At 40.0% G+C, this 16,535-nt stretch overlaps 1 protein-coding gene across 3 annotated transcripts in view; it reads right to left on the reverse strand.

Annotated features, from left to right (window-relative positions):
* Positions 1-16,535, reverse strand: part of ARMC9 (armadillo repeat containing 9) — a 56,716-nt gene extending 40,181 nt beyond the window's left edge. For 2 of the 3 annotated variants that reach the window (XM_058031071.1, XM_058031069.1), the window contains exons 1-9: positions 16,494-16,535; positions 15,900-15,987; positions 15,264-15,383; positions 14,611-14,781; positions 13,444-13,599; positions 11,671-11,763; positions 11,017-11,041; positions 6,208-6,365; positions 4,286-4,384 (exon numbers count right to left, since the gene is read on the reverse strand). In XM_058031071.1, coding sequence (XP_057887054.1) covers positions 4,286-4,384; positions 6,208-6,365; positions 11,017-11,041; positions 11,671-11,763; positions 13,444-13,599; positions 14,611-14,781; positions 15,264-15,383; positions 15,900-15,950 — 873 coding nt within the window. In that variant the 5' untranslated portion in view covers positions 15,951-15,987; positions 16,494-16,535. Of the gene's footprint in view, positions 1-4,285; positions 4,385-6,207; positions 6,366-11,016; positions 11,042-11,670; positions 11,764-13,443; positions 13,600-14,610; positions 14,782-15,263; positions 15,384-15,899; positions 16,101-16,493 lie in introns of those variants that run through there. The other variant, XM_058031070.1, reaches the window with a different exon arrangement.

Below are 16,535 nucleotides of genomic sequence, written 5' to 3' on the forward strand. Positions count from 1 at the left end.
AGGTGCAATACATGCAAACAATTTTAGAGCTTTCAGGTCACAGAAAGATTCTCCAGTGGTTTACACCCATCTCTATTACTGACAGAAAATGCACATCTGAAGAAGCAGTTCCTGTTTTGCCTGTAATTCAAAACTCAGAGAACCTTATTACCTTATCCCTAATTCAAAATATTCCAGGAAGGTGTACACCTTACTTCAATAAAAAAAAAAACTGGTTTTGGGTTTCAGACTTGAGCCTGTGCTACTTTTGGTGGAGTGTGAATGCACTGTGTTTGTGATAAAAAGCCAGAATCCTCTTGGCTTCATGATGTGTATTGAACAGAAAACTGCAGGCATCAAAAACTACAAACTCTGCTTCTTATCCACCAGACAAATCAAGACTAGAAAAGGAAAATGGTAAAAAAAATTAAAACTTGACTTATCTCAAGAGTGTTAAAAATATAAGGGAGTGTGATAGTGCTGTAATAGATTACTGTATTTGAAAATATACTTTTCAAATTTACCATTACCTACATCAGCTCCCTATCCAAAGGAACACTAAAAAGTCAAGAATCTATTAACTCCTCAAATAAATGTTTTCTTCAGCTTGTCAGACCTGCTGCTCTGACCTTCTATTCTTAAATCCCCACCTTCTGCTCTGACAATTCTCTCAGGTTTCTTATCTCCCAATTCAGGACCACACATGTCAAATGACATGATGGAAGGTGGAGATAACATTCAACTGCAGCTAAGAGAAAAACCTTAGGGTGAAACAGAGCTTTAGAGGCCTTGCAAACATCTCCCAGCTGTAACAGTAGTGTGACCTCTCTCCCACTGCATGCAGCAGATGCATCCTGTTCATGGATTGTACATCAGGCTCACAAGCTGACCCAGGAAGTCACAGAGCAGGCAAGAGACATGGAGCTGTTCTGCAAAAGAATGAGATCCAATCCAGCTCACCAGAGAACACAGAGCTGACACTAGAAGCCCTTGCTAAGTAAGATTTCAGGGCATGATTACAATGGAAAACTCTTTTGGCTGTCATTGCCTCAGGTCTTAAAGCCAGCTCAGTAAGACTTGCCTCTGGGATTTTTCTCCTGATCCAAATTTCTTCCAGTTTGAAAGGCCAGGCCTTCAGCCATGGGGGAGGGCAGGCCAGGAATGATGTTTGCACATCAACAACTGATACAGGTCACCTTTATTGTAATTTCAAAGCCTGACACCTCACAGCTTTCTACTACACAATATGACTTTCTCCAACATTAAAAGTTGAGCAATGTACTGGGAACAAAATCAACTCTGCATACAAATAATGCTACCTAGGATATAATCCAAGGTATACTCCTTAATTTCCTTGGACAATACTTCATTTTGGTTACAGTACTAATATAATCCTCCTTCCCAGTGTAACTAAAAACTACCAGTGTAGCTGATTTAACAAAATATACTCTAAAGCTCAAGTACAATTCTCAGAGAATGATGCAGTTTTAGCATTTTCTGCTCTCAGAACCTGACCCAAAACCTGGACTGCCCCCTGAGTTCATCAGTACAACTGGCTGTGAACTCAACCACCTCCTCTTTCCAAACTATGTAATGCATCACTCACACCCTAAATAACAGTGGTGAAAATTTAAGGCTGCATGACAGTACAAAAAAAAAAAAGTAATTTCCTTGCTAATGATTCCTTTTTTCTGCTCATTTATGTAAAGATATTGATCCAGCAGAACCAAATGTATATCACAGCCTTGTCCTGACATTGGTGATGTCAGTGGCACAGGATCATCCTGAACACTCAAGGTGAAGTGGGGGGAAAAAACCTAACAACCAACAAACCATCATATTTAATGCCTGATAAATCTCTTTAGACAATGACTGTTTTTTAAGCTTCTCACTCATCTCTCCTACAGAATGAGGTAAGATGATGGTAAGGTAAGGATGAACAAAATAGCTGCCCCTCTGCTAGTCTCTTCTCTCTGTAATTATGCAGCTGGCTGCCCCTTACAGCAGGAGGTTTCTGAAATGGAGTAGCTGGAAAGACCACACTCTAGTGCCTCCAAGTAGTTATGGGCAAAAAGTGAATGAATCTTGCAACACAAATCCAGCACAGATGCTGTGAACTCGTGCTGCTACTTAGTCTGGGTCACGGTGCCTCCAGCTTTATTCCAAAACTTATGCAAAAACCTGAAACCACTTAAGGGTAGAACAATAACATCTGAGTGTATAACAATGAAGTACTTGAATCCTTGAAGAAAAAGTAATGGCATGCCTGAGTGGCCTAGTGGCAAATAGTCAGAATTTTAGTTCATCTCATCTGGCTTCCTGTATCAACAAAGCCAGGGAGTGGTCAGAAATATTCTGGGATGAGAAAAGAATCTCATTTTTCCTTTCATAAGAAAATATCTATTTTTTCTTCTAACATTTATTTGTGTTTCTACATGTTTGCTATTAATATAAAACCAGAACCCTTTACATGGGAAATAAACAAGAAAATATGATCAAGAGGGGACAAAAAGATAAGATGAGGAAACCTGATTATGATGCAGTTAATGTCTATTTGCAAAGACTGTAATTAGCCCTCCAAAACTTGGCTAATGCCTCAGAGAGCCTCTGTGGATCTGCTTATAGAAACAACATGAGAGTTCAACCACAGTAGCTGCTAGAAGCTCAATGTCAAGGCGTGACCTAAACCAGTCTAGAAACCCTTAATCTAAACAGTCTCAGGGCTATAATTGGACTGGTCCTTCACTAGAGAGCTTGGCTCTCACAGCACCTACCTCAAACAGTGTGGATAAATGAGCCACAAAGTCACACAGAAATAGTTCTGCTAGCAAAGCCTAGTAAAAAATAGATACAACTGTGCCAGGAAAACACAGCTTTGCTCAGGTTAACCTAGTTAAGGGAGACAAAAATGTACTTCCAGCAGGGAAAAAAAAATCCACCACCAACATATCCTCTTTCTCTAACCTATCTGTATCGGTGGAGACTGTGTCAAAATGGCCATAGTGCCATAAGTCTAATGGTAAAGGTGCTTTTGGAGCAGAAATGCTTTTAGAGACACTTTTAGGGAAGCAGAAATCAGAACCTTGCTTAACAATGACACTTCCCTCTGCCCCTTTCCTAAAAGGGTTCAAGAGACTGGAGGATCAATGTATGATAAAAAGAATAGAAATAATAAGCAAAACCCTGGGCAAATGGAGCACCTTGAAAGCACAGGAGAAAAAGAGAAGTCTTGATGCAAGCAGAGAGCAGGAGCAGAGAGAAGAGGGCACATGGCTGTACAGAATGGGTGGGTGATCTCAGTACAGGGAAGAGAAACACACACAACCTCAACATCAGATGGCAACAATACAGAACACTACTGAGGTACCTAAAGCATTATCTCAAAAAGCTACTGTCAAAGAAAGAGCAAAGACATGTGAAAGTTGTTGGTTAGAAGAAAGATGGGGTGGGAAGAGGGACATTACAGAATAGGAGATAAGCTATGGATATGATATCAATCTGAAGAGAGGGGAGCAGCAGACAGCACCTAATACTGAGGTAACAGACAAACAGATGCTGGTTCCTTCCTGAAACCCTGAAATAGCAGCTTTTGGAGGCTGCATAAGAGTGCACCTCCTAAACTCACGGCAGGTCAGAGTTCTGACCATTAACAGGAAAGTGAGGGCATTTAGATCAGCCTGAAGAGCAATGAGGAATAATACTTATCTCTGAAAATACTAGCACGTAGAAAAGAAAAGGAAGCATTTATACCATCTCCTTATCTCTCTGTAGCAAATTTTCAAGAAGAACAAAATGTACCATTACCATCATTGTTATTAAAGACCTTGGCTAGAATAAGAAGCAGGAATTTTATTTTCTTCTGCTTTTCCTTTGACACTTCACTAAGTTCTCCTGCTACAAAGTTAAGTACACATGAATGCCTGCCATGGCAAAAACAATAAGAACAGTTCATGATTTTGGCTTGTCTTTGTACAACAGTGGTACACAATATTTTCTTACTAAAACATTTTGATGAACTTTTATGATTAATGTTTATTTAAAGCATTTTGTTAGCATTTTAACAGACACAAATTTTACTGTCCTCACAACAACAGAAGTAACCATACTTATACAGCTATAACTACACAATCAGGTCATTGACCAGCATCTGAGATCAACAAAACAATGTATTGCCATATTCTTATACAAGCTTGAACATATTATGTTTTGTCTTTCCCAGTAAAGAACATTTATTGTTCTATATATAGCTTAAGTAGTATTGTCATTTGAGACAGTTACTGTAAAAATCCCAAACATTTATACTTACAGTTCCAGGCCTTGTGAAGTCAATGTTGTGTGTTACAGATTGTTTCAAATGATTGCTAAACAAGCAAGCACAAACATTTTGAATATATTCTGGTGTAATCTAAAAATTAGGAAACAAAATGAGAACAGGATTACATAAAACTTACACTCTCTACCAGACAAGTGTTTCTATATTAAAGGCTGTTTGTTTGGGTTTTTTTTAAAGTAAGAAATCACACACCTGAGGCTCACTGACACAAGCACAAGGTATATACTGCAACTACCATTCTGTACAGAAATTTAAAAACCGTAAATTCTCTTTATCTGGGAATGGTTATGCTATTCACAAGACTAGTGCTAAACACTTTCAGAGGGTCTAGGAGAAAACCAGATTTTTTCACACCTCTTTTTGCATACAGATTTTTGTGAATCAAAAGGTTCAAAATCAAATCAATTTTAAAAATGAAGCAGTTTTGAGCTTGAAACAACTCTGACATGTTGTTTACCTAAGGAGTAGAACTTGACCAACTGTCTTGTAGAGCATAGAGAATAAATATGAATTACACAGTACAGAACTTTATTTTTCAATGTAAAACATCTCAGTGGGTTTAGTGGTTTTGTTTTGGGAAATCTACAGTTCAACAGAACAGCTTAATTTTAGGAGAGTTAATACCTTCCCCAAAAGAGAGATGAGAGGACCGAGATTATAGAAATTCAACTGGGGACACTTCCCAGACCTTCAGCAGGACAATGAACCCCTTCAAATTCAGAACGCTGTAAGTTCAGTATCACTTTATTCAGTACCCAGCTGCACCTTGGATTCAGAACTGCCAGAATCCAGGATCCCTAACGGAAGGGCACCCTCAGCTGGACACAGCTGGGAAGCACCAAAGGAGTGCCCCGCTCAAGGCTCACAAAGGGAACTGAACAACATCCGCGACAGAAGAGAGCCAGCGTCCGGCTCCCGACTACGGAGGGGAATTGGATATCGCTGGAGGGCACGGAGGTGTAAATGGGAGGCAGCAAATGAATGACTGTGATTTTATTGTTGAGCAGATACCTTCCCTAATCTGCTGTAAAGCATAATCCACCCAAAAGCAAATTATCCCCTGCAGTAATAGCAGCAGTGATCCCAGAGCAGAGTAACAAACCATATGGTGTTCATGCTGATGACAGCAGGAAGGTACATATTGACTTTTCAGCAGGCTGCCCAGGAAATGCCAGGTCATTCTCCCTGCTAACAATTCACAGTTCCTTTAAAAGCACCTAGAGGCCACTAACATCTGCCATAGGAACAACCTTCAGATTACACAGAACTCATGCTTCCAGAGGAGCACAACACTTGAAAAAGACAATCAACTTCACACAAAAAATACTCCTAAGAAAGCTGTACCTTCTCCACTTACATACGTGTGGCTCATTCCACATGATGAATAACTCATTCACTCCTATCTCCCTGTTCCCTTTATCAATTAAATTAACAAGTCCAGTTTAGCAGAACAGAGAGCAAATCTTTTCCTCACCAAAATTTTGGATAAGAAGATTGTTTCCACTACCATGGAATTTAAAACAGACCTGACTGAAATTTTAAATACACAACAATTGTTGATGGGCTGGACTGCAATCAGTAATCACCAAAATGCCCTTCAATAACTGCTGCTGCCAAAGCTCAAAAGGGGACTTGCACAAGAGATCTGAGATGTCTTGTGAGATGGTGATAATTTTTTCAAGATTTCTAAGCCAGCATAATTCAACCCACTTTTTGCATTTTTTTCATCCTCCTTCACCAGGGCAACGAGAGAACAGCTCACCCAAAGTGCTGTGCTTCATTAGTAAAGGGCCACAGCTCTAACAGAAATGCTCATAACTATGAAACTTAATCCACCCTTTGGTCTCCATTTTCTGGGGGTGTGGAAGCAAGTGCACATCTGGGTCATCTCTTACCATCTTGCCAGTGACTGTGGCCTCCAAAGAATCCACCAGCTCTGCAGTGACTTCAAGGAGACCACGGTAGTCCATCTGCAACTTGCGCAGTCGTTTCAGGTTGGTCATGTACCTGTGCTCACGCTTCACTAACTGCTGATGAAGGTGTTGCATCATTTCTGTCAAGACAATAATAAAGAAAGAAATAGCATCACCTATTCAAACAAAAGGACAAAAGAACCCACAAGCCTTTTTACTGCTCTGAAGGGACAACCTCAATTTCTGAGGTGTGGAATTTGCCTACATGGATAATTTCATGCCTCTAGCAAGATTCTATTTCATTGCAACACCTACCAGTATTTATTAAGCCTTAATAGCCCAAAGAACCAACTGCTTCACAGTTACAGTAGCAACACAACTATAAGGCAGTAAACAACACTGAACACATTTGTGAAGAGGATGATCCATTACTCAGCAGTTAATGGTAAACTCTATAGCTTATTTTTAATATCCTAAGTTTCTGAAAATTTGTGAAGAGGATGATCCATTACTCAGTGGTTAATGGTAAACTCTATAGCTTATTTTTAATATCCTAAGTTTCTGAAAATTTGTTTTTCATTTCTATCTGAATAATAAAAAAGTTACATTTCTGATACACTTTGTTCCTTCGGGTTCAATTCCCTTCGAGACAAAAGCAAACTGAGTACCAGAATGTGTGTACTCCACCCCAGTCTCAGACCTAGCCAAGCCAGTGTTCTGCATGGAACTGGGCACTGAATCTGGAGCTGTGGTCCACAGTGCAGATTTCTGTGACCAGACAAAACCATGAAGGAGGCACAATAATATGTTTTAAATTAGTTTGCTGAGAAGCCAGCACTGCTTTAGTGCTGTGAAAGTGGCATTGGGCCCATCTGCAAACAGATACAATATTTACCATAGGAGGTTTTGTTAAACAGTGGGAAGGAACCAGCTTGACTGTGGAGTTTCAGACAAAAGTAGGATTCCCTCTCACAGACTGAGAATCTTTCTGGGTTTAAGTGAACTGTTCTAAACAGCCCAATATGACACAGTTTATCTCACTGATGAACAATAAGCCACAGATCCTGTTCAAATCCAGCAAAATGCACTTAAAAAACTCCCAGACCAATTAAAAAAACACCACTAGAACAGTAACATTAAGCAATCCTGCTAAACTTTTTACAATTCTGGAAGCTGCTACACTAATCTCAATTTCAATCAATATTAAGTCAAAAATTAGTAGGGTTAAGATGACTTCCAAAGACAACCAAATTATTCAGCCTTGATCACAATAATTCAACTTTGATTTTGTTTTTATTTCACAGCCATTACTGTTAAACTGCTACCACAGCTTTAATATGATACAGCTTCAAAACAAGAACATTTTCTAAACTAAAAAAAGATTCTGAGAGCAACCACTGCACAAAACTAGCTACTCCAGCACTTTATTCTGTTGCCTAGATGAGCAAATGGGAATATATTTTTATTTAACTGTGACATAACACATTCAATTCGTAAATTTCCAATAGATGTATCTAGAGCATGACTTTCACTCAGAGGAAAGTTGGAAGCACCAAATCACAAAGCATAAACCTTCTCAGAGTTTGCTTACTTTTCATAGCCCAGCGGGTAAAATTTCCAGTGATGAAAATATGTGTTCCAACTTCAGTCAGCAGGAAAAAACTACATAACCAAAACTCAATGCAGCTCACGAAAACTAGTCTTGGAAATTCAGAAATAGGGTCCAATTTTACCTCTTGGCTGTTAAATGCAGGGATTGTCAATAATAAACTGAGAAAAGGGTGTCAGAAAGGAATCACAAAGTCTTGGCATCTCTTGCAATTTTGTATCACTATCTTCTCACACATAAGTAATTTAACTGAAAAGGGGAAAGCCTTTCATGACAGCTTCTCCTGCTGAAGATCAGGAAGCTCTCTCTCATCACTGTACAGCAGCAAGAAGCTGTTCCAAGTTCAGACAGCTGCTGGAAGAGCTGGTCCTGTGCTGCCCCATTCCCTCACTGCACTCTTGCCATATCCCTCTAACAGCATTCATTTAGACAAATCAGGGAGCTACCAGCTAAAAATTAGTATTAAATTCCTTGTTTAAAATGTTAAATCATTACCATTCCAGTCCAGATTTGGTAAAAGAAAATGGTACCTTTCAGAGGCATTTCAGCTGACATTTATGTCATCTTGCAGCAGTGATCCAACTGCACCATTACAGGAATCAGAGTAACACTGTGGCTTCTCTCTTTCCCAGACACAACTCCCAGCACTGACAAATGCTTTGTACATATGATAAGCTTATCAAGGAGGAAAAAAAAGCTCTGGGCCAAACACCTACTGGAAACATTATTCATATGTCGATGAAAAGAGGGGAAAATACAGCACAGAAGACTTAACTTCCTGGTGTAAAGCTTGTGACTCTGCCAAATGAAGATGCTGGCACTGGGTATCATCTTTACTGCATGTTTCTACCAGAATTCTTGCCTCTCATGTGTGTAATTGTCAAGTCTTCTAACTCCAGATCCTACAAGCAGCCAAGAGTTACACATATGCACTTAATTCCCTGATAACCTTTTCTCTCTAAGTGAGAGATTCCTTTACACTTACCTACACTGAAACACTTGTTTCCTGAACTTGTGCTTGCTCTGTCTCTTTCTGTCTAATCTCAGCCCACCTTCACATACTTGTCCAGAAGCACTGACTCCAGCCAGCTGAGTTACTGCACAAAGCAGAGCTCTGAGCAGAGGAGCTGCAGGTCTCAGGAGCTGCTGTTGGACACTGAATCTTGCTCTCAGGACAAGCAGGAGTCTCCTTCTTGCTTAAAAATTACTACCCATACTCTAGACTGACATTTTTCCACATAAATAGTCAGGCTTTAGGAAATCCTCATAGACAGGTAGGTCACACTCCACCTTCTCTGGTGTAGGAGCCTGACACACTTCCACCACTCTCCCCCTACCCAAAACAGTGGAAGAGTGGCTGTGAACTCATCCATAGGTTTGTAATGAGGCAGTGAAGGGAAGTGCAGCTGAACACACTCCCAAATACCTCATCCCCTCAGTTCCTGTTAGCAGAGAGGCCACAGAGAAGGTCTGAAGCTCTCTGTGCAAGATGCCAACCATTCTGCAATTTTTTCCTTTCCAGCCAAACTGAAAACATATGGGAGAACTGTAAGTTAAGCACAACTGCCACCCAAATAGCTTTGGAAGTCATACAGGAGCTGAAATTTTTTAGCAAATGGGTAAGAAGCCAGGTAAAGGCTGGTAAAGGCCAGGTAAAGTTTACTGTAGCAGGTAAAGCAGGCAAGGTAAACACTATGAACACTTCAGGCCACTCTCAAAAGCATTTACACCGCCCCACCCAAACTTGAAGTACTTCAGCATGTCAGACTGATGACTGGCAACTATTTAAAAAAGGTGTTTTCAGGATTCTGCCATACTGTTCTTCATTCATGTGCTGCCTATAGATTTCCTTTGCATTTCCCCTTTACTGATAAAGTAAATATTCTCCAGCAGCGAGTAAGTGCTGTGGATCCCATGTGATGTGAGCGGGATACTGCAAAAATAACCTCTTGGATAGAAAACCTTCATATAAGACAGCCCTCAAGTAACCTTTATGAAAAATCCAGAGTGACTCAACCTCCAAGGCACATAACAGATCTGCAAATTCAGGCTAACCTGCATGAATTGAATTCCATGACAGTCCCTGCACAAAGCACAGAACCTGCCCAAATTAAAACTAATTAGGGCCCAAATAAGTCAGGTACAATTGGGTAGTTATTTCTTTTTAATAAGAACATGGGATTATTGCCTTCAGGAAAGTCCTCCACAAGGAAGAAGTATAACTTCTGGAAAATAAAAATCCAAGAGACCTTTCTATTATTCAGTGAAAGTCTAATGCATAAAACAAAGCACAAAACAACAAAGAAAACACATGGAACTCACACTGGGAGAATACCTAACTTTCTGCCTAATTCAATCTACAAAAAGTAAATCTTCAGAATAAACGTACAGATAAAATAACTCAAGAGGAAAAGTAGTTTTAAGAGTCCAACTGGTCTCATATAAATCCCTAACTAGAAAGTATATGTAGAAAGTGAAAAAAATCAATGAAAGGTAGTTGGAAATCCTAAATTCTGTTTATTGAACTGATTTTTGAAAGGCACATGTTTCGAGTGTTACCACCATCTAACAGGATTCTGAGCTGAAATTATTATTTCTAAAGGACCACAAGTCACACACATACATTAATGTGTGTACAAGCAGCTCACCTCAAAATGCAACACATCAGCCAATCGCATTTAAATGAACACATTCTTATTCAGGATATACTAATACGCACTATTTTATTTAAACAAAATGAGTAAATAGGAACAAAAACCAACTTTGTCTAAGATCATCAGACAGTCATCAAAATAGCTGAATGAGACATAAAACCTGGAAGCAACGGAAAGGAATCTGAGGCAACTTACCTTCATCAGAACTAGAAAAGGAAAGCTGGTATGCACTTTGTATGGAGTTCTCCACTTGTTTTTACCATGTTTCAGAACAGAATAGATGTTTAATACAAATCCCACTACTAGGTCCTTTCCCATTTCTAGTCCATACTTATTGATACTCATTGACTGCTTGAACCTTACTGAGCTTGGAAAGCTACAAATAGCCATCACCAAAGCTGGGACCTGGACTTCCAAGGACTTTCTGCTATGCATCACTGGTTTCCCCACCCCTGCAGGTAAATCTCCCACTACTTTCACAGCCCCTGATAATTTTACAGAACATCCTTACCACAGCCCAGTATTTACCTTTGTTGCACTGTCCACTCTCCTTCTGTTCCACGAGTAAAAGCAGATCAGGAAAATGTGCACCTTTTCAGTGTTTGTTCTAGAGACTCAGAATGAGAACCTCAACCAAGCCAGGTATTCCTACTATCCCAGCAAACTGGAAGTGCCTGATGCTCTACAGAATACATAAATCAACAATAAATACATAAAATCTCATAAGTGCACAACTGCAATGTTGCTTGGGGACTTGAGATCTTTCGCTGACCTATGAGTGATGAAATAATTTCCCCTGGATAATTTGCTCCAAATAAAAGCCCTGGAAAACTTTCAGCTAGTCTCTGAAATAGCTAATTTAAAAGACTAACAGCTTTAGAAATGCTAAGGAAGAAGTCAGGTCAGGTTGGTGCCTTTGGGTATCCTGTATTTATACACGGAAACAAAGAATGATCACATAATAAGCGTGGAGGTTCATATGGATCTGGACATGGTCTTTATATGACCTTTTCAAAAGTTTGTTTTTGAATGTGGAATATAAACATTTCCTGTCATAAAAACACTGAACTGCAATGTTACTGCAATTCTGCAATAAATCTTATCAGCACACTCTTGCAATAAATTATACTGTCTCTTTACAGTATTTCTAATTATCTGCAAAGTGTGTTCTTAGAAGGATACAAATATAGTGAGAAGCCGAGGAGTCTGTCTGGCTTTGAGAGCCTGAGACAGGAACGTTTCCAATCTTGTCCTTAAATCCAGTGTCCAAGAATCCTTGAAAAGAAAAACAAAGAATGACAGTTGTTCACCAAATATGTACACTCTGCAGAAAGTACTGCTTGAATCACAGCAACTTCCCACAAGGCAAAACAAGGCAGCCAACACCGGATTTAAAAGATTTTCCCTTCACTGTTACTGATGTGAATGTGTTTGCTCAGTCCCCATGAAAGCATACAGAAGCCAGAGGGGAGTTCAGATATTATTATTAAGAACTCTTATTCCTAGATAAGAGTTCTAGAAACACAATGTATCTTTATTTAAAGTACAAAACTGTCACATAGTGTTGGTGGCTTATATACATACACAACAACTGCCCTGAACTGCCCTGAAAGTAAAAGCACCTTTAAAGAACAAGCAACTTGAGAAAAGGATAAAAAAATATTTTCACATGTACTGAATAGAGTACAAAATTCATAATTTTGCACTGCTCAGCTTTCATTCTTTGCTCCTAACAAGATCTGGGAATTGTAAGTTTTGTCAATAACTACTGCAAGCATCATGACATGACACTGGTGGGTACTAAATGTTTCAAAAATAAGGATTTGGAGAAAAACAGCCAATGCAGAAAAAATAGACCAGCAGAACAGACTCAGAGCACTAACTGGAATGCTGTCCTCTGCCTGACGTAGTGTCTCATACTGACAAGGAAATAACAGTTAAGGGAAAAAGTCAAACTGCACCTAGGAATCCACCAAATACTCATGCCTTCTATTTCAAGCTTCAGTGAAGCTGGTTTCTGCTTGAGGAAAAGCCAGCCAATGAAAAAACTTGTCGTCCAACAAGTACCAGGAGCTCCCTAAATTTACTGCTGTATATATATGTTGTAAGCTGTTCTCACAGCTCAGATTTGCCCTTATTTCACCATGCTGGAGAGTGTACAGAATTTACTTGCTGCATTTACCAACCCACTATCCAGACAGTGGTGTACCACAGGACACTGTATATTACCAAAGGAACCTTGTCTCCTGCAGAGAGGAGTGCATATGATTTTTCAAGATGTATTACACAAACTATCAGGAACTACAGCTATATAAAGCATCAGATGCCTGAGAAAAATATATGCCATAAGAACTCTGCTTTGTAAACTAGTGACTCACGGCTGCTCTTTCTCAAACATAAAACAATCTGTGTTTCAACACTAACATGGAATGAGTTGAACAATTCCCACAAGAAAATATGAGTGAGTGTGGACTAAGAGCTTGGGCCCTGGGTTACTCAGAATAAACCTGAGGATCTCATCTTAGATAACACATTTTAAAAAAATGCTGCTAAGTACAATTAAAAAAGAGTAGTCATATTCCATCTCTGAGGTCAACCATCTATCTCATTATTTATAGCTAGTCCCAAAGGAAAATAGCAGGATATGCCTTTTTTTGGTGTTAAACTGGAACTCCTCAACAGCTGGTACATCCAAAGTCAGCCCTAGGGCAAGTATCACTTAAGCTTTGATTTGGTATCAAAAGCAGGGTGGCAGCAATGCAGGCTGAAGACATCTCCTGGCACCAGAGTGGCTGCCCACAGCTGCTCAGCCAGGCAGCACAACTGGCCACATGGTCAGGGAAGCATTCAGAGCAAGTAACTCTAAAAAATACCAAAACATGCTTTACAAACAAATTTGTGTAGGTATGTCAGTGTAAGTCACCACAAAACCATCTCTGCCACACAGATACTTACCTGGAAAAGTTCTTTAAAGGAAGGATGCACCATGGGGTTTGGAACAAATGGCAAAGCATAGAAGGGAAGAAACTCTGTAGTCTGGCTCAGTGCAGCTCCTTTTGTTTCCAGGTATGCCTTGAAATAAGAAATCCTTTCATCAAGTTCAGCTTTGTCCTAGGAAATAAAGCAGCATTTGTAATTTAGAAAACTACCATTCTAAATGAACTGTTAAGCTAGCAAATTAAAGAAGAGACCCAAGTATATTAAAACCAAATTTGAAATTCCAGTATATTTGTTATCTAAAAATCAGTATTTATTTAACTAGAGAACATACTGTATGTTTTCACCAGTCATAAAGGAAAATGTAAATTAATGCTGTTGTTTCTCTCATCCAGGTCCAAAGAAAGGAGAGACATTCAATTGCTTTTTGCATGTAAATTATTCCTGTTCACTTCAGGCTAGACTTTTAAAGAAAAATGCCATTGCTACACTCAGGACAGAGAGAAAACATACTTTAGAGATGCTTTATTTCAGTGGTAAGTGCAGAAACAAAAAAATCCACTTGCACAGCAGTGGGAAGTGGAGCTGGCACACAGAACAGAACAAAAGCTCCTTAGAGGCTGGAAAACAGACTGCAGGCATCCAAATACTCCTGTAGCAGCTGACAGGTGAAGGCCAGGAGCTATTAAGCCCTGGCTGATCTGGCTGAATCCAGGCTACTTAAATGTCTCTTCATCATAAAAGCCCCATGTAACAGAGATTTTGCTTTATAACATCTTGGGATTTAAATTTCTCAGCATAATATATTGAGCTGGTCAAAACTGAGCTTTGCCATTTAATCAGAAATTATTGTATTTCAACTCACAGTTCCATTCCAAACTCCAAGCAAAATAAATGTTTTAAGAATCTGTTATGATCTACAATTACAAGTGTGAAAGTATTGCCATTTTGGTATTTTCTGAGTTTAAATACTTCAGGAACTTTGGGATAAGGACAGCTCCAACTTCCATCTCTGTACTCCACAATACAAAGGATCTGGCTGAACTAAAATGCAGACTGTGGCCAAAACTGGATACATATTCTAGGAATAATTCTTAGAAAATATCCCATCCTCATCCACACTAAAGACAAATAAATGGAGTAAAACAAACAACAGTAGAGGTTTGAATTGTGAACTAAACTTACAGGCTTTCCCATAGTTTGTTTCAAGAGGAAGGTGGCAAAGTAGATGTGGAGATAAAACTCCAGGTTCTGAGCAGCTGGATCACTGTCATGGAGTGAAGACAAAATATGCTCCTCCCAGAGCTGGAAGAAAACTTTCTGATCACCATCTTCAAATGCTGTAAGCATTTCTTCCTGTGAAAGGAAAAAGCATCAAATGAAAATCCAAACATAGAAAAGCCACATATTCCTAGCACCAGGTTAGTGAATGAAGAGTTCCAGTGCCATCTGAACACTTCCAATTAAAAGTTTTATTCACAAATGTCCCACCTTTCAATGACCACCCAAATATTCTTTCTTCACTTATCTTTAGTAACTTTGAGAGCCTGAATCAACCATCAATACAAGAAGCAAAGCCCATATATTCAAGCATATCAGTAAAAACTTAAAGTAGTGTAAATCAAAACTAGTGCCTTGAGTTCAAAATGACTGCAGTTGTGAAAAAAAAATAACCCCAACCCCAAACTTGAGAGTTCTTGTGCTGGAAGAAGACTAACAGGAGATTTCTTCAAGTAATCAAGAATCTGTTCAGACAATTCACTGTTGTACTAACTCCCAGGGTGGATAGAGACCTCAGTTTTCATTCTTACTCAAAGTAAGTGCAAATGATGTATTACCTGAACAGGCAATGAATCTTCTGAGGAAACATTTGCTGGTTTAGGCAGTGGCTTCCCTTTTATTTTACATTCCTTTTTAAATACTTTCACTGTTTCTTGAAATCCGGCAAAATCCAAGTACTGCAAGATAAAAACATAGAGGAACAACATTTGTTAGATGATTATAGCTTCAGTAAATGATTAATCCTTTTTTAAGTGATTAATACTTCAATGAATGGCCCATGAAATGCCAAAGTTTCTCTGCATGATGGTTCACAAATGCCAAAGACTGCAAAGTGATAAACCAAGAACTGATACTTCATGGCAGGAAAACACCATCTCTCAATTTCCTCCTGCATCCTAGAGACAACTGAAACACCATCTCTCAAAGAATGATGTCTCTTGGTTTAGCCAGTAATTTCATTCAACCAAAGAAGAAAATTTATTGCTGCATTTAATGGACATTGAGCCTTTTGAACTGACAGGGCATGACAGAAGTCAGCACAATTTCAGAGTGTAGCAACACTCAGCCAGATAAATAGCTCCAGAATTTAGGCCTCAATTACAATGCCTGGCTCTGAATGCAAACACTGAGAAATCTTGCATTGCAAGAATCATTAAAAAAAAAAAGGAAAGAAATAAAGAGAGAAAACCAACCTCTTTCACTAGTCCAAGTAACTCGGCCTCATATGCTAAAACATCACCCATTGCTAATGGCTGCTGCTACTTCTCATCGCTGATAAAGCTGGAAAACGGCAAAGAAAGGGTGTTAGTGCAGAGCACAGGGCTCACACAGCGCAGCCCATCAGCCACGGCACCTCCAGAGGGCATGAGGAGAGACACAGACAGACAGACAGACAGACAGACAGACATACACAGGAGCCCACGGTCAACCTGCCCCACATCCCACTGCCTCCCATACTCCGTGTCCCAGCCCCTCCTGCCCCACATTCTGCCTTGCCCCAGTCCCACCCCTCCCACATTCCCACCCCAATCCACCCCGTCCCTCAACTTCCCCTGCCACAATCCCCCCTATCCCCCACTCCCACCCGCCCATTCCCACGTGTCCAATTACTCCCTCTCCTCCATTCCTCCCTGTTCCCCATTCCCCCTGTCCCGCATTCCCACGTGTCCCATTCCCCCCGTCCCCCATTCCCACGTGTCCCATTCCCCCCGTCCCCCATTCCCAGGTGTCCCATTCCCCCTGTCCCCCATTCCCCCGTCCCCCATTCCCACCTGTCCCAATCTCACCTCAGCCGCCGCCGGTGTCGCCCCGGCAACCGCGGCCCCGCC

This window comes from Melospiza georgiana, chromosome 10 (assembly GCF_028018845.1).
Source record: "Melospiza georgiana isolate bMelGeo1 chromosome 10, bMelGeo1.pri, whole genome shotgun sequence".
Taxonomy (NCBI): domain Eukaryota; kingdom Metazoa; phylum Chordata; class Aves; order Passeriformes; family Passerellidae; genus Melospiza; species Melospiza georgiana.